Source organism: Corylus avellana, chromosome 7 (assembly GCF_965113065.1).
Source record: "Corylus avellana chromosome 7, dhCorAvel1.hap1.2, whole genome shotgun sequence".
NCBI lineage: Eukaryota > Viridiplantae > Streptophyta > Magnoliopsida > Fagales > Betulaceae > Corylus > Corylus avellana.
Window position 1 is genome coordinate 26,169,871 of NC_142496.1, and position 24,698 is coordinate 26,194,568.

The 24,698-nt window shown below is 33.0% G+C and overlaps 1 protein-coding gene across 2 annotated transcripts; it reads right to left on the bottom strand.

Annotated features, from left to right (window-relative positions):
- Positions 1–3,424: 3,424 nt before the first annotated feature.
- LOC132183951 (putative wall-associated receptor kinase-like 16) lies at positions 3,425–11,490 on the bottom strand. 2 transcript variants are annotated; one of them, XM_088518053.1, is made up of 6 exons: positions 11,412–11,490; positions 8,893–8,935; positions 7,122–7,897; positions 6,765–6,890; positions 5,372–5,428; positions 3,425–4,737 (listed from the first exon to the last, which is right to left on the bottom strand). In XM_088518053.1, exons 1-6 carry the CDS (start codon positions 11,479–11,481, stop codon positions 3,563–3,565), a joined length of 2,247 nt encoding a protein of 748 aa, XP_088374179.1. In that variant the 5' UTR covers positions 11,482–11,490; the 3' UTR covers positions 3,425–3,562. The 2 variants fall into 2 exon arrangements, with proteins under 2 accessions (XP_088374179.1, XP_088374178.1); XM_088518052.1 differs by lacking the exons at positions 5,372–5,428; positions 8,893–8,935; positions 11,412–11,490 and having other exon boundaries at positions 3,425–4,758; positions 6,723–6,890; positions 7,122–7,997.
- Positions 11,491–24,698: the final 13,208 nt, after the last annotated feature.

The window sequence follows — 24,698 nt, forward strand, 5'->3', positions numbered from 1 at the left end:
CAATTAGCTTCTGGTGTTAACAGAAAAACATAGAATCGGAAATTCTCAAATTTTATATTTAAATATCCGACCTTTTGATTATGATCTATGTTGCTGTTTTGTGTGTATGTTCACGCTACAGACATTAGGTTAGGGATAATCTATTGCCTCGAGTATCGTTAATGTGCCTTGCAATGTTCAAGCAATTAAGGGTTTGGATTGCCAGAACAATATTGGACTTAGACCATCAAGGAATTTGAAGTTCAATTGTGTTAGGACTGGAACAACAGCTCGCCCGCCGCGTCTTTTCGTTGTGAGAGCGAGTGAGAAGAATGATGGACCAGTTAAGAAGATGGGATTGGGCGATGCGCAATGTACGTGAGGCTGCTGTCGTGGCTGGGAACGTGCCAGAAGCCCCTCCTGTGCCCCGCAAGCCGGCAGCACCAGTTGGAACTCCTGTTGGGGTTGCTGGGCAGCCACCCCACAGGCCATGGGGTGGCCGGCGAGCCACCCCTAAACCACCGGTGTTTTTTTTTTCTTTTTTTCCTCAAAACGACAGGCATTTTTAAATTGATTTTTTTCTTTTCAAAATGGTATTTTAATAATTTAATCTGGCCAAAATAATTGCATTTTTCATCCAATTTGACGTTGTTGACTAACGGAGTGGCCAAATTGCAATTTTTTGGTAGTTTATGAAGCTACATTATCACTTTTTAAACATTAAGGGGTTAAAATGAAAATGACTGGTAGTTTGGGAGGCTAAATTATATTTTTTCTAAAAAAATTATATGATTTTGTATTTTTAATTTTTAATTTTTTTTGCATGCAGATATAAGATGGAAAAAAAAAAAAAAAACGCAAATTAATTGTCATGGTGATAATCATTTAGATTTGACGCATAATACAATTAATAATATGAGCATGGGCTGGCCTCGATTTCTGGTAGATAACATCAGACTTGTGCACAAATTCTTGAAATTAAAACATAATTAGGACCTCCACGAGTTGGAGATATTTGGGTGCATTGTGGAGTTTGGTTTCTTCTATTCTATGCTAATATTGTGTAGTTACAAGCTGATGATAATAGATCGAGGGCCGGGCATGTCTATATCTATTCATTCTGCAACTGGGAATTATAGCAAATAATGCAATAAGGAACATGGAGGTATATGCTTGCTTCTAAATCAAGGCATAATTTTTAGTGACAAAGACAATATCATATCATTTCTTGAACAGTAACTGGGATTATTCAATCTTGCTTCTTTCGAATTTGGGGTCTTTGCTAATTATAGCTCCATTTGAGGGAAAATGTGTTATGGAAGTAACATAGGGATAAAGTAGACATTATATTATAGTAGATTTATATTTAAAATGAATTAGATTTCATTTAGATTAGTTTTGTTATCAGTATTTTTATATTAGAGATCGATATGTGTCTATTTGTATTTCAATTATTTAGTTATTTATTTTAGAGTCAGGATTGCATTAGTTATTTTTCTAGGTTTATCTCCAGTGTAGGAGTTTTACTCCAAGTCTAAGTCATTGTAATCTTCCTATTTAGAGGATGATATTTTAATAAAAAGAGATCAGAAAATTAATTCCAAACCTTGAGTTTGAAAAGGGTTTTTTAGGTTTCCTCAAAATCTAAAAAGTCTAGGTTCCCTTTGAATCTAAGGTCAAGATTCCCTCAGAACCTATAATCTATTCCCATTACGTATTCACGTAACATTTGGTATCAGAGCCAAGATCTTGTCAATGGCGAATCCAAGGCTGGATCGACTTGAGCAGCAGCTAGGAAACCTCATGACTATGGTTGAAGGCTTTATGAAGAAGATGAAAGAAAATAATGAGATGATTCAAGAAAAATTGTCTGCATTGATTGCCAAATTCGATGATGGTTTAGCTGATAACAACGATGAATTTCATTGCTACGAGCAGCCACAAATGGTGCTACCACCGTATCCCATGCCATCACTGGATTTCCAACCAACCGAAGACATCAACAACCTTGTTAAACCACAGGATCCATTTCACCTTGTTGAAATCTCACCACCAACAATAAAGTCCTCATGCCGCAACCACCTGAAACCAGCAGAATGACTTCCATGGATGCAAACAAAGATGATGGATCGAAAAGACAAGACCTGTGTGTTGAGAATCGATACACACCAGTTATAGTTCTGGTTGTGTTTGATGACCACCATGCTTGCAAAAATGGAAGTGCATCAGCCGAGAGAACGACCACCTAGGAAAAGGATGAAAGGCCAAAGACAAAAAAAAATGCAAAAATGGGGGGCGACATTGGAAGAAAAGAATTTCTAGACCTTGAGGATAAGGTCTCCTTAAGGGGGAAGGATTGTTATGGAAGTAACATAGGGATAAAGTAGACATTATATTACAGTAGATTTATATTTAAAATGAATTAGATTTCATTTAGATTAGTTTTGTTATCTGTATTTTTAGATTAGAGATATGTGTCTATTTGTATTTCAATTATCTAGTTATTTATTTTAGAGTCAGGATTGCATTAGTTATCTTTCTAGGTTTATCTCAAGTGTAGGAGTTTTACTCTAAGTCTAAGTCATTGTAATCTTCCTATTTAAAGGATGATATTTTAATAAAAGAGATCAGAAAATTAATTCCAAACCTTGAGTTTGAAAATGGTTTTTTAGGTTTCCTCAAAATCTAAAAGGTTTAGGTTCCCTCATAACCTATAATCTATTCCCGTTACGTATTCATGTAACATTTGGTATAGTATTCACGTAACAAAAGGAAATATTTTATTATACCTTATTATGTTTTCAATTAGAAGTTGATAATGTTATTGTTGCAGCTTCCAAAGAATTTTGAAGTCAGATGATTAAATTCAACCTCAATCTCCGAAAGTAGTATAAGTACTAGATGATATTAATTACTATATCTATACATTGTCTGCAGCGATGCATGTTGCTTTTCCCATAACTTGTTTCTGGTTCGACCTGCCTGTTACTGTGCTACATATATAACTTTCTAGTTTAAAAAACAATTGCACATCTCTTTCATCACTTGGTCTCACTACCTATATATATATATATATATATATATATATAGCTAAACAAGAGATATATCAATATATAATTGATTTCATCATATGATGCAGGCATATATATAACCTTGTGACGCGGGATAAACATTGATCACGACAATACAATGTGAAATTAGGGCAAAAAGAGTAGAAAATTAATAAAGAAGATAGAAAGAGAGAAGACGGGAAAAAGAGAGAAAAGAGAAGAAACTCGGTAGATAAAGAGATAGAAGAGAAAAACCCTTTTTCATAATTTTATTCCATCAAAGTTTTTCTCCATTGGAGTACAAAGCATGCTTAAATAAACTCACAATTAAACCCTAAGGCAACGCTCTAGTGCAACATAATTTGTTTCCATTTATTGAATTACCAAAAATAATATAGGAAAACACCCATTTATTGAATTACAAAATACTTTGACTCTTGAAAATTAAAATAAACATAAATTACAACTAATAAAACCTAAATAAAATTATAAGACCCAATAACTTGTCGTCTGCATCACCATGCACTAATAAATTATCTACCATCATCTAGTGGTTCTAGTAGCTGGTTTGGCATGCTATCGTACCCAGTAGTAGAAGTGCCAACATCAATGTTGAAAGAGTGTGCAGGGACATCGAGCAAGTACTCAGTCTCTTCCGTGTAGATATCGGCCTTTTCCCATGGATGCTTCCCCATAACTGTTAATCCCTCCAACTCTATTGCCACTTCCTTCATTGAAGGCCTATCTTCCCCTCGTATCGTTAAGCACCTTTTTGCAAGATTAGCAACTTCCTTTAGTTCTTGAATGTTACCTTCATTCACAATGTGATCCTCAAGAATTTCAAGCAGGCGATCCTCTTTTATTGCGGAAACAAAGTACATTGCCAGATTTCGATCACTTTCGGGCCTATTGAAAGAGAGTGCCTCATTTCCCGTTAATAGCTCTGCCACAACAACACCAAAGCTATAGACATCACTTTTTTCTGTTAGTTGGCTGGTATGGAAGTATTCGGGATCCAAGTATCCGAAAGTTCCTTGCACCAAAGTGGTTAATTGTGTTTGATCAAGAGGTACCAACCTCGAAGCTCCAAAGTCAGACACTTTTGCCATGTAGTTATCATCTAACAATATATTTGTAGTTTTCACATCCCTATGTATAATTGGCATAGAAGCTGAAAAGTGTAAGTATGCAAGTGCTCCTGCAGTTTCAGCTGCTATCTTCAAACGCTTTTCCCATGAAAGTGAGGATGATAGGCTTTTATTATGAATGTGGTCAGAAAGAGTCCCATTTGTGATGAATTCATAAACTAGTAAGGGCACTTCTGTTTCTAAACAACAACCTAATAGCTTAACCACATTTCTATGGTTAATTTGGGTAAGCACAACCACCTCGTTTATGAATTGCTCAATCTGTCTCTGATCAATGATTTTGGACTTCTTAATGGCAACTACATTGTTATCTGGCAACACTCCTTTGTAAACAGTTCCATAACCTCCCTGACCAAGGACTCTACTCTTGTCGTAGTTGTTGGTGGCATTTTCAAGCTCTTTTGCACTAAAGATTTTATCTGTCTTGACTGACCCTCTATGACTCAAGAGTTTTTGTTGTAACATTAATCCACCATTTTGTTTGAAGAATCTTTCTTTGAGCTTGAGAAGCCTTCTTCTTTTAAGTACCCAAGATATCCAAGAACCTCCCACAACCAGTGCTAAGAGGCCTATGCTGATACCTACATATGTTCAAACATGCATTTAGATCGGTGGAAACGAAATATGTCACATGTATTCTATGAAAATGACTCGATTTAAATTTGTTTAAGAGAATATCTAGTGAAGCCACAGAAGCATATATCTAGTAAATATCTAGCACTGGAGCTGCTCCATGCTTTATTAAATCATAAAAACCACGTTCTCTCTCCTCTCACGTTCTTCTTCTAGTTCGTTCAAGAAAATTCCCCTTCTCCTTTGGTTCTCGCTGCCTTCTTTGTGCCGGAGCTGTTCGGAGTCGTTTGGTGCCGGAGCATTGTTCGTCGGCGGTTGGGCCGTTTGGTTTCGAAGCTCTTCGGAGCCGCCTTCTTGGTCTTTACAGCTATCAAAAACTCCGACCCGAGATATGCTTGGTTCGCCTTCGGTGTCCTCTTTTCTTTGTGCTTAATTGGGTGAGTCCACAACGTCGTTTAGCTGAAGAGACATAGGCTTAGAGGCCAAGTATTCGGACCGGGACCCGAAGTCTCTGGAGTCGATCCGGGCTACTTGAGCTCCGAGATCAATGAGAAATTGCTGTGAGTACTCTTCAGTACAAGTGTTGGCTTTCTTTCGATCTTTTATTGTTCTTCATTAAACTTAAACATGAGATGAGAGTTAATACAAAACAAAGAAATAACTTTAAATTACTTTTAGCTGATCTTAGTAGGTGTCTTTGGCTCCTGATCGATTTTTTTTTTTTAAAAAAAATAAAACTGCAGGAGCACTTGCATACTGCAGCTGAAACTGAAGGAAAAGCCTTTATTAAATAAAACTGACGATTGCCAAAAGTGTTCTAGAAAATTTTGAAGGGCAAAAGAATCGATGGATTATTTTGGAGATCATCATTTTGTTATTGATCAGTTGAATATATATAAACAAGAGGGGAAAAAAAAAAAAAAAAAAAATCGATCGGGAGCCAAAGACACCTACTAAGATCAGCTAAAAGTAATTTAAAGTTATTTCTTTGTTTTGTATTAACTCTCATCTCATGTTTAAGTTACAGCTTATTTTCTTCCAAAAAAAAATAATAATTTTGAGAAAAATTATGATCACTTTTTATGTGTGCGTCAGATTCTCTTTTAATAAATAAGATTTAAATAACGGAGATGGAATTTAAACTCATGACATTTTTTTTTTTCATTAAAAAAATTCACAAATTTTTTCAAAAAGCTTAGGTTAACAGTGAATAATATATTTAATTATTTAATTAATATTTTAACACTTTTTTTTTTAAACCCTCCTCACTTAACTTGATGCTCTCTAGTTCAAATGACCTAAAAAAAAAATCAGGTGCCCTAACTTATAAGTTCAAACACTTATTTAATAAGTAAAACTTAACATGAAATTATTTAATTAAAATATAAGATAAATAATAAAGACAAAGTTTGAATTAAAAAATTTACTCTAATATCAAGTTAAATTAATATTTATTTTAAATTTTAATTTTTTATATTTTAAGAACTCAACCCTTGCATTAAATTTCCAGATATACGTCACATTGAACTTAATTTGAATCATCATTAATGCTGACGTCTTTTTTAGTTCACAGCTTTGTCGGTTTTGATATTTATTTGTGCCGATGGATTCAACATTTACATCTACCACATATACATCTGTCTTAAAGTCAACAATTTTGAACCATGCAAACCACGCCAACAAGCATGGAGGAAGATGGTATTGGGCGGCTCGAATTAATTAGCCTGTACGTTGATCTTAAGCCTACTGCCTACCTATCCCGAATAGTTTAGGGCGTGAAATCTATCGGTTCGGTAAAGGTGAACCTCAAAACTCTCCCCCTCTTGATGAGGTTATCTAAGTTTATATGAAATTCAACAAAGTGACAAACGTAATAACAATCCCATATTCGTGGTGTAGTACGTACTTGAATAAATTATCAAGCAAACACAAAATAAATAAATAAATAATGAAAGTCTTAATTAGTACTTACCCAAAGCAATAATGATAACCCTAGATTGGTTCACTTTTGCACGGCAACTTTTTCCGCTCTCATCTTCTTCGTACCCCTTGCGACAAGAACAATTGAAACCTCCAAGAAAGTTGTTGCATATTTGAGTCTTATTATCGCAGCTCTTTGGATTCTTGCACTCATCAATATCTGAAAAACAGTAATGTAGGCCGTCACAAGGTAGCGATACAACCCTTTGCTAATTTACCAATGCTAAGCAACTTGTAAAATACATGTGTAAATAATAAATCTTATGAAATAGTAATACATTATTTAAGAATCAACTTGAAATACGTAGCACTTTAAATATTACAATCTTAACCGACTAAATTGAGGAAAAAAAAAAAAGACTTACCAAACGAAAGGTATTTAATTAATTACCTGTGCAACCACCAGGAAGGTATGGGTTCCCCTGAAAACCAGTGGAGCAGTTGCAACGATACCCAGGACCGTTGGTGGAGTTGTAACAATAACTATCCTCCGCCCTACATGCATAGCTTGTCGTATTTATCTGAGCATCTTCGCATGTCTCATTTCCGACTGTCCAATCAAGCACTAGGGGAAAGGACTCTGTGTTCTCCAATTGTTGAAGATCTGAGGAGGAAAAGTTGTATGCTTCTGCCTCCACTACAAAAGCGAAACCACATGGATTGAAGCTGCGTACTGCGGAGTGGTTCTTGTAGCTATTAACTCTAATATCCAAACTCGATATTCCTTTTGGGATAGTAGTCTGGCAACAGCCAATGCCGGAGCAAGACCCGTTAACCACACTGTCAATGTGGTCACAGTATGCATCAAGTCCACTCGAGTAGTTTTGTACCCCTGAACCGTCAATAAACACGAAAGTGTCGCAACCGACGACAGTGAACTTGTTCCTCGTATATGAGACGTAAAAATATGACAATGTTAACTCGGACTCGATATACTGGACACGTAGCCCCGACTCGTTGTAGCAATCACTAGCTATGAAGTTTGAGACACGCAGTTCACCATCCAATAATGATATGTCGATGACATCTATGTTACTACTGCGCAGAAATAGTTGTGGAGTCCCGGACGAGTCGTTACATGTGATGAGAAAAGATGGATCAAGGTAACAGCCCTCTCTTGTTCCAAATGGGTATGGAACACTAACATTTCCACATGTGTCGTTGCAGCTCGAATCAGGTTGAGATGCTACTATTCCTGCTAAAATGAAGGCACCAAGTAGCAATTTTTGTGGCAAAAGCATTCCATGCAAAGCCATGGCTTGCCTCTTCTTTTGTATAATTTAGTCTTTCTTTGTGCTCGAATGACCTCCTCTTTATAGAAGGCAAAGTATCTCTTTAATGAGACTCGGTCCTTCTATTTCTTTTTTCTTTTTTCTTTTTTCATTTTCTTTTCTTGGGCGAGACTCAGTCGTGGATGGACAATGATTTTCAGAACAACTAGGTAAAGAATTAAAGAAGAGCATTAAAGAATAGGCTGAACTAGTCAAGATATTATATCAAGTCCTTTTTCTTTTCTTTTTTTGAGCGCAATTATAAAGTCTTCTAAAGTCATTATACTCGATAGAATGCTCCTTGAGAGTGAATGTTTGGCGACCACTCGTGATGCTAATTATTGGACCAGCAGAATGATTAGATTGAATCTAGAACAATGAAATCATTTATTGTACTGTTCAAGAAAACCTGTATATCTTCTTGAAGGTTTTCATGTATTATGTTTACTTAACATAATGCATGTACTTTCTTATAGTCAATTTGATATATTAATCTTGAGTTAATCTTTTGTTTGCTTGACGTAATATATATACTTGCGCGCGCTTATATCAATTTGACATATTAATATTGATATTAGGATAGCAATGAAATCTCATTTCATTTAAATGCTATTTAGTATTAAATATTAATAGTATATAACAATGTATTAAACAGAAACCAATCTTTCTGCATATTTAATTAATATTAAAGGAGTATATATATATGATGAGAATGGGTCATAATAATTAAGAATGTCATTCTCCACGTTATTTATGATAAGGATAAATGGACTCTAGAGCTTCACTAATTAGTTGTGGTTGTATGTTCCCAAATTTCTCTCCGGTCAACGTAAACGAAGAAAAAGATGTTGCAATGACGACTGACAAGAGACTATTTCTACGAGACATCACAAAGGGAGAAATGGCCAAGATATTGAAGGGATCCCATTAATTGTGATTTAAACTGGATAATTAATTTGTTGTACATCTTTGTTTTCTTTTTTGTTTTTTTTACTCTGCATGGGTCACACTTTGATAGTCATAATTGATTCGGATACTAGTTGAAAAACTATATAGACTCCAATTTACACCTATTAGGATAAAATAGGTGTTTCACAAAAATAATATGCTGATTATGATCTGACCTAACACAGAATAATCAACCAAATACACATAAGCAGTGAATCAAAAAGAACATAAATATTTGGTTACGAAAAGTAAACCATTTAGAAAACTCTCTAAATGTAAAACCTATTCAAGACAATCAAACCCAAGAAATCACTTCACTATAGAAAAACAAGAATTTACACAATGTCAAACTTACAAAACCTTTGCACATGACAATCTCGACCCACTTGTCTGCTACCGCAATAGTTCTTTCAGAACCTCTGGTGTGTTTCTTCTACGCGATCTCATTCACTAAAACTCCGATTGGCTTCATGTGTTGATCATAAAATAGTGGATAAGATTCCCTACCTTTACTCTAAGAGAGATAAGTCACTCCAGTTGATATCTTTGATATCACTATCACTCTCTCTTAGCTCACAGTATTCGCCCTCTAAATACCTACGTTACAATGTGCATACCAAATGGTATAAATAGAAATTCGCACAACAATAAAAGCAGCTGTGTACAGACAAGGTTACGTACGTGTCCAAACACGGCTAGGATTACGTATGTGTAAATCCTCAATGTCCGAACATGCCATATAAATTGAACTCTTTGGAATTCAAGTTCGAACATGTTCCCAATGTGTTTGGACAGGTCTTGTAAAATAAACTCTCAGGAATTTTTGTCTGGACATGGCTTAGTGGCCGTGCATGGGACGGCCTAGTGGCTGCTAAATAGTAAATAAACTACATCATGAGTTGCTTTTTTTAAAAAAAAAAAAAAGAAAAAATCCTTCATAATTTGCCATCACGCAGCAAACTGCACTGCAAAAATTATAGGTTCGTATGATTAAAAAATTTATAGGGTTCTGTTTTTATAATTGAAAAAATATAAAAGTAAAAGTAATTTTAAATATTTTGTATTTATTTTATGTTTAGAGATAAATATTAATATTTTTTGACTTTATGCTAAAAAGCAAACAAACTCCAATAAAAATAAAATTAAACATTGTCAAACCAGCTGTTGAGTTAGCTGTCACAACCACTATCTTTAACACTTTGCCGAAAAACTCTAACTAGTCCTTTTTTTTTTGGGTTCACATAACTAATTCTTTTTGCAACATCTTGTCCCATATGTTCACCGAAAATTCTTTCTGACCAAGTACCAAGTGTCATATTAATAACGTCAAGGAGAAACTTTAATTTGGTGATTGCAACACCATGCATGCATTTTGGAGAATAATCAAGTCTTCTCAGAGAATAATCGAGTCTTCCTGCAACCACTCCCTTTGTTCCCAGTTGTATCTCAGAAAAAAGAAAAAGAAAAAAAAAAAAAAAAAAAAAGTCTAAGTCTTCTTGCAATGTACACATGCATGGGTTCGATCAGATTAAAAATAACTGAAAAAGTAGGTAAATTAAAAGGCATATAATTAACCACAATATATAGTAGAACTACTGTTGGATGAATTAACGTATGATAATATCTGAAAAGGGGCATACAATCAACCAAAATGTCATTCATTAGGCAGCAGTAAAGTGAACCAAAATTTATTATGGATGACACGTGTCGTTATATAATTAGATCTAACTTAGCACACAAACGGAATTTGTGAAGATTTTTGATGAAATTTGATGGTAGGGATTTATTTGTTTTTTCACATACCACATAGAGCTCTAAGAAACTATAATTTGGTGATTGCAAATCAATATAACTATATGGATTAATTTTATATTTTTCTCTAATTAATAATGTTAAGTAAGGAGAAATTATAATTTGGTGACTGCAACACATGCATCTTTTAGAAAGTAATGATAGATGTTACCATAGTGTCTCTCTTGTAACCACTTAAAATTGGTATAACTTTTAAAATTGCTATTCGATCAAAATTTAATAATAATTTATCACAATAATTTTAAAAACAAACATGTCTATAATTACGCTTTTAGAGAATAATCAACACATTCGCTTTCTGACCAAGTACCGAAGAATCTTCTTGGAAATATATGGGTGTTGTGTGTTTTGGATGATAATCAACACATGCACTCTTAGAGAATAATTAATACAAAGAATTAAGATACAAAAATGAAACCGATCTTTAGTCTTTTAAGAGAATAATCAACACGTACATGGCCTTTCCGACCAAGTACCGAATTCGGCGTGTGGAAGTCTTCTTGGACGTGTTTTGGATATAATCAACACGTACATGACCTTTCTGACTAAGTACCGAATTCGGCATGTGGAAGTCCTTGGATTTGTTTTGGAGATTAATCAACACATTTTCTGATCATAAAACTTCGATCGTAGTAGTACAAGCGTCATTCCTGATAATAGCACACCAACCCAAGTAAGTTGTACAAGCGTCAGATATTGGAAACCCATAGCCCCCACCATTTCTGAGAAGAGGATTTAAGTTTAGTGTGTTTTTGTTTGTAAAACTGCCATACTAGATATGAAATTCTTATAGCTTTATTGGACGGAAGACCCACTCGTTGTGCCGTGTATGACTTGGCCTTATACATATTTCCGTCCTACTCGATGTGCCGTGTATGACTTGGCCTTATACACACACACATATATATATATATATATATATATGAATTTCTTTGATTTGTGGGTTTATAATTCTCTTTCATTTACCAGGAGGCATTTTCGTGGGTATTGTCACGGCATAAAGAAGTTTGTGCCTTAAAATGATGTCGGCAACACATCATCATAATAATTAGTACATCATGTTTTGTAACACCCTACTCTAATGATATACAATATTATCGATTTTTTGCTCTCCTGAACTAAACTTCTTAGGAGGTTATTCATCCTTGTACTACTTTCGCAGAAGCACACTTAACTATAAAGTTTTGATGAGTTCATGATCATCATAGCTTTAAAACGCGTTGTTGTCATAAAAAGCGTAAATATACATATAAACACATCTTCATCTCCATACCTAGGTAATGTCAGACGCCACATATTTAGACAAGCCAACAAACAAAAGACACTGCAAAGTTCATCAAAATATGATTTATTCTCGTCTAGGTCAACATTAATGTACATGGAGCTTTAAAACCATGAAAAATTAACAAAAAAATTGTTGTGATGTGATGTGCTGTAACACATATGACATACTTGGCCATGCATGGGACGGCCAAGCTAGGGACTTCATTCTCTCCATTCCAAAGAGAAATGGTGGCTGCTAAACGGTAAATAAAAACTGACTTGCTTCTTTTTTTTAAAATAAATAAATAAATAAATAAATCCTCCTGCAGTAAACTGCACCGGAAAAATTAATATAGGTTCGTATGATAAAAACTTTTATATGGTTTTTGAGATGAATATTAGTATTTTTGACTTTATGCTAAAAAGCAAAAAACTCCAAAAATAAAATAAAACGTTGTCAAACCAGCTAAATTAACTGTCACAGCCACCATCTTTTGACACTTTGCCCAAAAACTCTAAGGCCTTGTTTGGGAAGCAAGATTTTTCAACTCAAACTGAAATTTTTTCTAAATTCATGTTTGGCAATTTTTTAAACTCAATTCAACTCAACTCAAAAAATTTCAACTTAACTAAAAAATTTTCATCCAAATTAATAAAAATTATAAATAAAGATTGAAAAAATAAATAAATAAATTTAGGGTAGCCGAAACACCCCAGATGGTGGTTGGGCCACCCCAAGCCCAACTGGGGTGGTCCGACCACCCCTTAATATTTTATTATTTTTGTAAACTTCTTATTATTATTTTTTTAATTAAATTTAAAATATATAGAATATTTTATTATTATTTCTATCAATGTGACATATGTTTCATTTATGGCCTTAAGATATCTGTCAAGAGAGATCCTAATTATTAATTGACATATTTTCTAATTATTTGACATATTTTCAACTATTATAGAGTTGGCTCGGTTGCCTTTATTTTTTATTTTTATTTTTTTGTAACTTTTCCCTCTCCCCTCTTCCCCGCATTGAAAAAAAAAAAAAAAAAAGGGGTGGGGGGTATGAGCATTTTTTTTAAAAAAATAATAATAATAATTTGAACTTTGCTAGTATTATTTTTTATATTAGCTTAGATTTATCTTCTTTTTAAAGTTGGAATGCTTTGAAATGATGATAATGTGCAAATTTTAGAGTATACATTTTAGGCAAAGTAGTTGCTACTTGCTTCTCGTCTCGTATTTCAAAGCATTTTCATGAGATATTTCATTCTCTTTTCCATTTAAATAAGAGTAGGAAAATCTCACTTTGTAACAACCCTTTTTCTTACGTCAATTAGAAGATCGTACTTTAACTAACATAAGTATGCTAATCTTTGCAAGCAGATTGTACTTTTTTTCCCCTTTCTAATAAGCAGATCATTTTATGTTGATATCTCATGCTTTGGTTTAGAAACAATAAGTTTAACTCCTCTTGTATCCCCCTCCCACGTTCCTGTATTGTATTTGAATAAATAAAATAAAATTATAAAAAATAAATAAATAAAAAGTGGAACCCCTCCAGTGAATTCAGAGCTACATGGCCTAAAAGAATTTCCTTACTAACACATGCCAGCTGGTTCTAAAATGAGTCCCTTTTGTGATCCAAAGTACTAATATCGCCTATTATATATACACAACCTTTCGAGTAATGCCGTTATGGAGAGAATCCGTTTTTAAAAGTGTCAATTATGCTACATAGATTTAATTTAAGGGTGAATTAAATTAAGCTGGAAGAGAAATGATAGGATTATAAAATATTTTACAAAATAATTTTATTGTCCTATTATGATTGAAAATGGGATAAATTTATATTTTAAAAAATTTAATCATATTTAAAAAAAAAAAAAAAAAAAAAAAAATTAGAAGCCTAACAATTTTTCAGCTGAAAAGGCTAAAAAAAAAAATTGCTAAATAGAAAATCTCTTTTTAAACCATGAGATGGTAGAATTTGTAAATGGGTTAAAGTAATTCCAAAAATATTTATGTATAATATTTATCCCACAAAAGAAAAGGTAATTGTGAAGTGGGAGAGTGTTGTTCTCAAAGTTAGAATTGTCAGAGTCATTCATTTATGAGGACCTCAAAGGGAAGTTGTGGCATTTAAAACTCTCCGCATCCAATTCCCAATGCTCCAACTACCTCACATTTACTCCGATCGACGGATGGACGGATGGATGGGACGGATGTACTCTGTGCCTGCATTGGTGGTGGCTCAGAAACGACCACCCAATCTATCGTGATTCGTGAGAGAGAGAGAGAGAGAACACGTAAGCATGCATGTGAAGCTCATAAATGAGACAATTGGGGCTGAGATTTGTGTCGTCTTCATGTGGTCCCCCCCTCTGGCGTCCACGCACAACAGGACAAAAAGAAGTCAGTTGAGTATAACACGGCCATCAATAATGGGGAGGAATGGGTCTGTCAATAGAAAAAGAGAAAAGGAAAGCAGAAAAAAGTATCCAGCTAGCAAAGGAAAAAACCAAACACAATCTCGTCCTTATTACATCAAAATCATGTGACCTTGTCCCCAAAAAAAAAAAAATAATAGTCGTTTTTTCTTTACCTGCCAGAAGAGAACAAAGCGATGTGAAAATCTGCTTTTTGTAAATGATCCTCTGGTGACTTAGCGATAGCAGTAGTCCTTCTAACATTTCCACCACAAAAGTCTGATTCATGGAGCAGTGGAAAGGACAGAATCTCTGCTGGATCACCGACACACCCGGACATGCAATTTTGTCAAATATCAAGGGTCTAAAATGCAATTTGAGAAGAAATGATGGATTGGATCCAGCAATAGTGGGAGAATTACTGAATTTTATTTTTTTTTTGTTAATCTGTCCCATCCATCCGTCCATCCGTCGATCGGAGTAAATGCGAGGTAGTTGGAGCATTGGAAATTGGATGCGGAAAGTTTTAAATGCCACAACTTCCCTTTGAGGTCCTCATAAATGAATGACTCTTACAATTCTAACTTTAAGAACAACACTCTCCCACTTCACAATTACCTTTTCTTTTGTGAGATAAATATTATACATAAATATTTTTGGAATTACTTTAACCCATTTACAAATTCTACCATCTCATGGTTTAAAAAGAGATTTTCTATTTAGCAATTTTTTTTTTTTTTAGCCTTTTCAGCTGAAAAATTGTTAGGCTTCTAATTTTTTTTTTTAATTTTAAAAAAATATGATTAAATTTTTTAAAATATAAATTTATCTCGTTTTCAATTATAATAGGACAATAAAATTATTTTGTAAAATATTTTATAATCCTATCATTTCTCTTCCAGCTTAATTTAATTCACCCTTAATTTAATCCTTGATATATTTGCCAATAGTTAAGAGTAGTAATTACTAATGTTCCTGCTCTGCTAGTTAACGCGCTTTGGACGAATTTTTTTGTTGTTTAGCCCACAAGATCTCCATCAACAATTAAATAATTGATGCAGTGCAACTTGACTTTGATATCAATTAATGCAGGGTGTAGTGATTAGTTTGCCAAGACAAACAAGATAAGAATCACAACTCTTCTTAAAACTAATACTCAATCAAGGATTTAATGTGGATAGAAAAGAAAACCACTCTTAAAAGTGTTTTTCATTGATCACTGGTCAAAATAACATAATAAATTAAGGCTATAGATAGCCATTACATATATTTATACTACCTAGACTCCTGAACCTAAGAAAACGCTCAAATAAAAGTTTGCTTACAAAAATTTATTGGAGCTTGTCTGAACGTGTAAGAGGCTCTTTCGAACCTAACTATGGTTTCCTCGTATTCTTACATGAATTGTCAATTCACACAGCAGCTCGTTCTAACCCAACTTTAAACGAGTGCATCTATGAATAACTCATTCGAACCCAACTTCATATGAGTTATTGAACGAGCTATTTTGTCAACTTGTTTTAAAGCTTGTTCAAACATAAACAACATACGAGCAATTTTGTACGGCTTTTCAATTTTCTTTTTACGGTCTATTTTAACTTAGTAAACATTTGAATTAGGAAAACTTAATGATATATGACTTTGTAACCCTTTAAATGAGCTTTCCAACGCCATTAATTATGTCTCCATATGATGTCAGAATCGCTATATATGTCCCTTTTGTTAAAGCAAATATGATTGAAAATTGTCCTCTATCAACAACCTTCATTATTCAACCTATGGCCCACGAAGGAATGTGGGTCAAACACGGTAGAGGATTTTCTTCTATCCATTTTGGATTAGAGAATATCCAATTAATAATTAGGATCTCTCTAAGGTCATAAATGAAACATATGTCCCATTGATAGAAATAATAATAAAATATTACATATATTTTAAATTTAAATAAAAAAATAATAATAAGAAGTTTTAAAAAATAATAAAATATTAAGGGGTGGTCGGACCACCCCAGTTGGGCTTGGGGTGGCCCAGCCACCACCTGGGGTGTTTCGGCTACCCTAAATTTATTTATTTATTTATTTTTTTTATTTTTTCAATCTTTATTTATAATTTTTATTAATTGGGTTGAAAATTGTTGAGTTAAGTTGAAATTTTTTGAGTTGAGTTGAATTGAGTTTAAAAAATTGCCAAACTTGAATTTAGAAAAAATTTGAGATTGAGTTGGAAAATCTTGCTTCCCAAACAAGGCATAACTATTCTTTTTTTCTTTCTTTCTTTTTTGAGTTCACACATGACTAATTCTTTTTGCAACATCCTGTAATATATGTTCACCAAAAATTATTTCTGACCAAGTACCCAAGTGTCATAATTAACGACGTCAAGTTAGGAGAAACTTTAATTTGGTAATTGCGCAACACATGCATTTTGGAGAATAATCACGTCTTCTTGGAGAATAGTCAAGTCTTCCCGAAACCCCTTTCCTTTTCCCAGTTATATCTCATAAAAGAAAAAAAGGAAAAGAAAAAGTCAAGTCTTCTTGCAACACATGCATGGGTTCTGATCTAAAAATAACTTAAAACGTAGTTAAATTGAAAGGCATATAATTAACCACAATATATAACAGAACTACTGTTGGATGAATTAACGTATAATAATGTTTGTAAAAGGCATAGAATTAACCAATATATCATCCATTAGGGAGCAGCAAAGAGAACCAAAATAGTTAAGAGCTCATGAAAATCGATGATTCACATTATAATCAAACTTCAAAAGCATACCCGATAGATAGCTCCAACAACTTGCATGTCAATTTATTTGTCAATGTCATCACATGTAGCTTAATCAGTACCATAACAAGAGACGTGTAGGCCTTCTATTCCCCAGAAATGGGATTGACTAACCTAAGTCGGTCGTCGATGATTAGTCTTAGTCATCCCTTGTTAGAGTATATTTGTAGCACATATACTCACATATATATATATATATATATATATAATCGATGATTCACATTATAATCAAACTTCAAATAGCTCCAACAACTTGCATGTCAATTTATCTGTCAATGTCATCACGTGTAGCTTAGTCAGTACAATAATAGGAGACGTGTAAGCCTTCTATTCCCCAAGAATGGAATTGACTAATCTAAGTCAGTCGTCGATGATTAGTCTTAGTCATCCCTTGGTAGAGCATATATGTAGCACATATACTCACATATATATATATATATATATATATATATATATATATATATATATTTGACCTTCTTTAAGCTCTAAATCGTCATTGCTGATGTCCTTTTTAGTCATCAAGGGCCAGAGGACGAGCCTATGGTAGAGTATATCTGTAGCACATATACATCTAGTTAATTAATTAGCATCTATGATTAGTCTTAAAATCGACCTATTTCGAATGGTTTAGTACATGAAACCTATCTGTTCGGTAATGGTGAGCTTCAAATTAAACACTCTTTTGCCACCCCTTTTTTTCTTTTTCTTTTTTAAGTTTAAAATAAAATAAAAAATAGAGGAATGATACAGCCCCAATTTTGGGCCAAATTTTTTCTTATTTTTTAATTTAAAAAAATAACGAAATTAAAAATTAAAAAAGTTTCTGAAGCAATAATTTTTATTTAAGTCCTTCTTTTATTTGGTATTTTTTTAAAAAAAATAAAAATTGTACTTTTATTCATAATAATGTCCAATTTTTTTTAAAAATGGTCATTATTATGAAGAAAAATACAATTTTTTTTTTTTTAAAAAAAATACCAAATAAAAGAAGAACCAAAATAAAAATTATTGCTTTAGAAACTCTTTTAATTTTTAATTTTTTAATTTTTTAAATTAAAAAATTAGGAAAAAGTTTCTGAAGCAAAATACAGTTTTTATTTTTAAAAAATACCAAAAAAAAAAAGAATAACCAAAATAAAAATTATTGCTTCAAAAACTTTTTTTACTTTTAATTTTTTTATTTTTTTAATTAAAAAATAAGACAAAAGTTGGCCCAAAATTGGGCAAAAGTTGTACATTCCTTAAGGAATAGGTATTCCTCTCATTTTTAAGAGGAATAACTATTCCTATGTGTATGAGAATATTTATTCCCACATGAATAACTATTTCGAGTAATAGATCCTTACCAAACAAGAGAATGACTATTCATATATATGAATAGTCATTTCATTCCGAAGTTTATTCCACAAACCAAACGTGGCCTATATATTCTTTAGTTATACAAGTTTGTGCATCGTATGTTTCCTACTACAGGTTGATCAGGCCATCGTATGTTTCCTATTCTCCCCTAGGGGGTGGCCGACGCCACCCCCAGCTCTTTTGGGGGTGGCCGACGCCAACCCCATGGCCCCAGCCGAACCACCCCCTAGGCTGAGCTGGGGTGGCCGAACCACCCCATTTTATTTTTTTAATTATTTTCTTTTTTTAATAAATTATTTTATATTTATTTTTGAAATTTAACTAATATTTTATTATTTTATAGGGTAAAGTCTACTTAACCCCCTTAAACTATCGCTCCAATAACAATCTACCCCTCAAACTATCAATTGGCAATTGCGACAATTTACCCCCCCCCCCTCCCCCAAACTACTAAAAGAATGACAATGTACCCCCCAATGCTAGCAAAATGACGAAATTACCCATATAAAAATTTTAATAAGACAAAAATACCCTTAAATTTTTGAAAAAAAAAAATTAAATTTTAGTATTTTTGTTTTTAATTTAGTTAGGGTAATTTCGTCATTTTGTTAAAATTGGGGATACATTGTCATTGTTTTGATAATTTGGGGGGTAGATTGTCAACATGATGGTAGTTTAAAGAGGTTAAGTGGACTTTACCTTTATAATAGGTGGGACACATGACGGATTTGTGGTTGTTTAATGAAAATCAGTGGTCAGGATTTCAAAAAAAATCCATGGGCAATTCTTGAAGAATAGCTGGGATCTCAATCCGTCTTATTGATCTAGTTATTGACTTTATTGGGGTGTAGAAAGCATTAAGGAATGCAATTGTGAGAGAAATGGGGACAATCAGAGAAGGTGTGTTATATAATATTGAAGAATACCGGACGAGTGGTTACCGGACGGAAGATCCACTCGATCGATGTGCCGGCCGGGTATGACATGGCCTTTACATATATATTGCATTTAAAAAATTAGCTGCCTAAAGTCTTTACCTTAATTAATCTACGTCTTCAACTCCTTGGACTGCATTAATTACATTAAAAAAAAAAAACTCAGCTTAATTTGTAGTTCACATTCATTGAGAGCTAACATATTGTTAGAATAGTTATCGCAACCAATCTTGAAGACTAAGTAATCGTTTGGTAAAAGAATTAAAAGCGTTTTTAAAGGTCCAAAAAACCTAAAAATTGTTAAAACACACTTTTGGCAAAAGCTTAAAATGAAGTTTTTGTAAAAAAATAAAAACGTTTTTTGACTTAAAAGTTTTATTTCTCAAAAGCAATCTTAAACATGCTCTAAGCCAAAGTTGCCCGGCCTACTGGGATGGTGATTGGACATCTATTTTCATAACTACTCAATTGATTTAATTAACAAATAAGTAAACATATATACAATCACTCGCAAGCAGCAATATTGGTACTCCAAAGTTGACTAAAAATAAACTTTCTTATCAATAGCACTAATAACAACAGTGTTTCTTAGATTTTCTTTAAATTTAAAGAATTAAATTATCTTTTGTTTTTCTATTCAAATAAATTTCACAATTAACTTTTTTTATTATTTTTTTATACCATTTAAATATTATTTCATATAAATACAAGAGAAAAAAAGAAAAAAAAGTCATTTAACTATTCTTTCAAATAAATGCAAGGAAACAGAGAGATTACATAAATGAAAGAAAATATGGTTTTCTCTTTTCCCAATGGTTTTCTCTTTTCCCTAGATAAAGAAAAATCATTATGAAGTTTATTTGAATAAAAAAATAAAAGGTAAATTGATTCTCTAAATTTTTTTAAAAATTTAATGAAAACTTACTCTTATGGTCAAATAAGTGGCAGTTAAGTTTTATATAAAGGAACGCATTGTAAACCAAAAGTTTTATGCTTAATTTTCTTGAGATGAGATTTCTTGAATAAACAGGGCCCATTAATTTAATTGGGTTCGCCGTTCCTTGAATCCTGAAAATGTGAGGTAATCAATCGCATAAGGGAACGTCATTATTTCGAGTGAAAATAGGAAATATTTTTAATTTAAAATCTGTTGATCTTTTCTTGTTGAGATGTTAACATCGCGAAAGACTTGGAAAAAAAAACCTGGCGAAAGATTCCAATGTTGACTACAATATGTGGTGGAATAGGGAAGGTGTACAGACTACAGTTGTCTACTTCAACAAAGACATTTAATCTTTTCTTGTTGAGATGTTAACATCGCGAAAGACTTGGAAAAAAAAACCTGGCGAAAGATTCCAATGTTGACTACAATATGTGGTGGAATAGGGAAGGTGTACAGACTACAGTTGTCTACTTCAACAAAGACATTTATTTGTTAATTATAAATGTAATATTGTAATATTGAATAAACTATTAATACCATTGATACTACCAGAGACGGAGGGAGGGGGGACCGGGGTGGGCCATGGTCCCCCCCAAAATAAGGAAAAAAAATATTAGAAGTAAAAAAAAAAATTTTAAAATTTTTTTTAAAAAAAGTAAAGTTAAAGTTTTAATTTTAGTTATTTGGCCCCCTCAAAAAAAAAAAAAAAAAAAAATTGGCCCTATTTTTAATTTTGTTGGCCCATACCCACTAAATTTTTTTATTTTTGGCCCTTACTTTCAAATGTCTACTTTTTTTTGTCCTTACGGTAGTCTTTAGTTCATAAAAAACAACCAAAATAATTTTTTTTGATAAAAAAAATTCTAAAGAACCGAAAAAAAAAATTTGGCTGGCCTCCTCCCATAAAATTTCCTGGCTCCGTCCCTGGATACTACTGGAAGGTCACTGTCTTTTTAGTAGACCACTCCATTATCACTATTGTCAAATCAACTTCTAACCCAGATGGCACTCAAATAAAAAAAAAAAATAAAAAAAAAAGGAAGAAAATGAAAAACAAATAAAAAATATTTGCTCCTAAGAATATACAAATTAATTCACTTTCACATAAAGTATTTTCAATTCAAAATCTCTTATATATTAATTATTAAGGAAGAAAGTACCAAGTAGATGGATGATAGGTCATCTAGGAATATTAATTTGCTGCATTTAATTGTCATGTTGCAAATCCAATAATTAAAATACTTCATTGGTTCTTCTGCTTCATGGTTTAACACATTGAATGTGTGGAATTAGATTATCTTTTACTAAATAATAAATAGTAATTACAAATTTTATTAGTCGTAATCTACAACAAAGCTATTCTGATATCACACGTGCCGAAGGAAATTACTGCCAAAATCCCACCTGACCCCGCGTGCCACCTATCCCCGTTGCTGATTGCCATCCAGCCTAATGCTGCTAGCCGTAGTCCAGCCCAGTCACATTCCAACGACCTGTTCAGCCCATTCGTGGCCTAATGACCAGTGGTTGTTGTCCCAACCGAACCGACACCAGTCATTGTCCTTCGACCCAAGAAAAAAAGTCTGTTAATGGCGCATCCTTTTGCAAAACAGCAAGAATGTTGTTCAGCCCATCCATATTATTCTGGACGGGACCAACTATCATTCATGGGCCTAAAACATGTGATTATTTTTCTTCAAGTTCAAAACTTATGGGTCGAAATTCGGACTGTTTGCCGCTCCACTTTGAAATTCGGAAACCATTCACTTTCAAATCATTTTCCATCCACAGTATAACATTTGACGGACTCAAAACTACGGCCCGTTAGGGCTCCGTCTGTTAGAAAATATTTTCGTGTTTCCAAAAACAAATTAAATGGAAACATGTAAATGCATAATAAAAATATATACCATCAAACTTCTAAAATAAATTACATAATGCTTTTTTTGTTTTTGTTTTTGTTTTTTTTTTTAGAAAATCTCTCTTGTGCACTCGGTAGCTATTTAAATTAAAAGGAAAAAAAATTACTTAACTCCCCTAAATTATCACCACATTTGCATTTTACTCACCAAAGTTTAAAAAGTGACAATTGACTCCTACAAACTAATAAACTTTGAGAATTAGCTCATCTATTATCTTTTTTCGTCTTTTTTATTTATTTATTTTTTACATGTCCACACAAGGGAAGGGGAGGGAGGATTCGAACTAATGACCTCCGTTTCATGAGACGTGGTCCACAGCCAACTGAGTTACCCCTTAAGGACTTTTTCCGTCTTTTTTGAATGGAATAGAAATCACGTGCATCGCAGTGATTTTTTCTCACCTAAACTTCCAAAAATGAAAAAAATAAAAAAGGTATTCTATGTTAGACAATTAATTTTAAAAGTCCTTTTTGTGTCCTTTCAAAAATGAGGTGGCTTTTAAAATCATCATCTTATCAAAATTCAATAATGATTAATCACAAGCCCAATGAAAATTTTAAAAGTCATATTATTCTTGGAGGGACACAAAATGAACTTCTAGTATTATTCATGTTAGACACCTACATTGATCACGAGAAAAGCCCAAAATGCTACATATTGCTTTTTATTTCTTAATGATATTTTCAATACAAAATGCTCATATTTATAGAAGAATTGGACCGGGTATGTGAAGATAATAGATGTATGACAGGTGGAGATAATATCAAATCAAATCAAATCTGATTACCTGAAAGGTAAGAGATTATAATCAAATCTAAAATCAATTATAATTAGACTTGAATACAATAAAATTTGATCATATACTCCAACATTTCTTAAGAATTTTTCTTCTGCAAATAGGATCATACTCATACATAAATGAAATTTGTTTGATGCTCAAAAAAAAAGAAAAAGAAAAAAAAAATCTGTTGAAGGGGCTCTCAACAGATCCGGTGAGATCTCTTGAAAGGGGAAAAATATTTCTTTTGTCTATAGGTCTAAGCATTTGCTTAATTACTAACAAAGAGAAAAATATGTTACAAAAAAAAATAAAAAATAAAACAAAGAGAAAAATAAAACGTTTATGAAAATCATATACTAGTCGTCCACAACAAGTTTTGAAAATAGTAAGCATATAAAACTTCAATTTCACCAGTTTATCTGCCAATGTCATCAAGTGTAGCGTAGTCAGCACGAGAATAGGAGACATGTAAGCCTTCTTCCTCAGGAATGTGATTGACTAACTTAAGTCAGTCGTCGATGATTAGTCTTAGTTATCCCTCGAGAATCTTACTCTAGTCAAGGAATCTAGTCTTAATCATCCTTCTAGAATCTTCTTGTTGTAAATAAATTGCACTTCTCCCTTGAACTATCATTCATTTGTTAATATTTCTTTTAATTTTTTTATTATCACTATGTCCTCCTCCTCTTAATAATAAAAATGCCATTAATACAAAAAGATAAATTTAAAAATAAAAAAAATAAATTTCACTTAATCCTCTTGAATAGAGCTCTAAATTTTGAACTTTCATAACAATTGCAATTACATTTCAAAGTTCAAAAACTTTCAATTTAGTATATCGAACTTTCAATTTTTTGTAATGCCACAATTCCATTAGAATTTGACCTTATATTAAACCAAAAAAAACAAAGATAAAAATAACTTTATGCTCCTAAAAATTTTATAAAAATTCAAATTTATCCTTACAAATTAAAAGAAAAGAAAAAGTGACCCACTTGTGTGTCACAACCAAACCCACGGCAATGAATTTTGCTAACCTCACAGAAGTGGGTCATGCCGTGACCCATGTTACGATCGCAGACCCGCAGAGATGGGCCACGACGAAACTTTTGACCCACGGGATCAGCATCCTGAATTTGCTAATCCAAGTTTTTCTCAACACGTTTGTAATTGCATAATGTCAACTACGGTCTTAAACAGGCCCCATGGGCCTTTTTCTCAAGGCTTACCTCTCGGTTATGGGAACTTGATTTTGTTGCTTCCAAATAAAGCATATTCAAGTCTTTTCATTCACCAGCATATTGGGATTCAAATATTTATGCTTATTTACGTTGAAGATAAACATCACGTCCTCTCATAAGTCAGCCATTGATCACGTCCTTTGTGACTCTTGGAGGACTTTATAGTGAAGGATTTAGGGAGACTTAATTTTTTTTTTTTTTTTTTGGTATTGAAACTTTAAGTAAGGTTATACTTTACACCAATTTTATCACATTACACATATCGGTAACGTGTCGGTAAC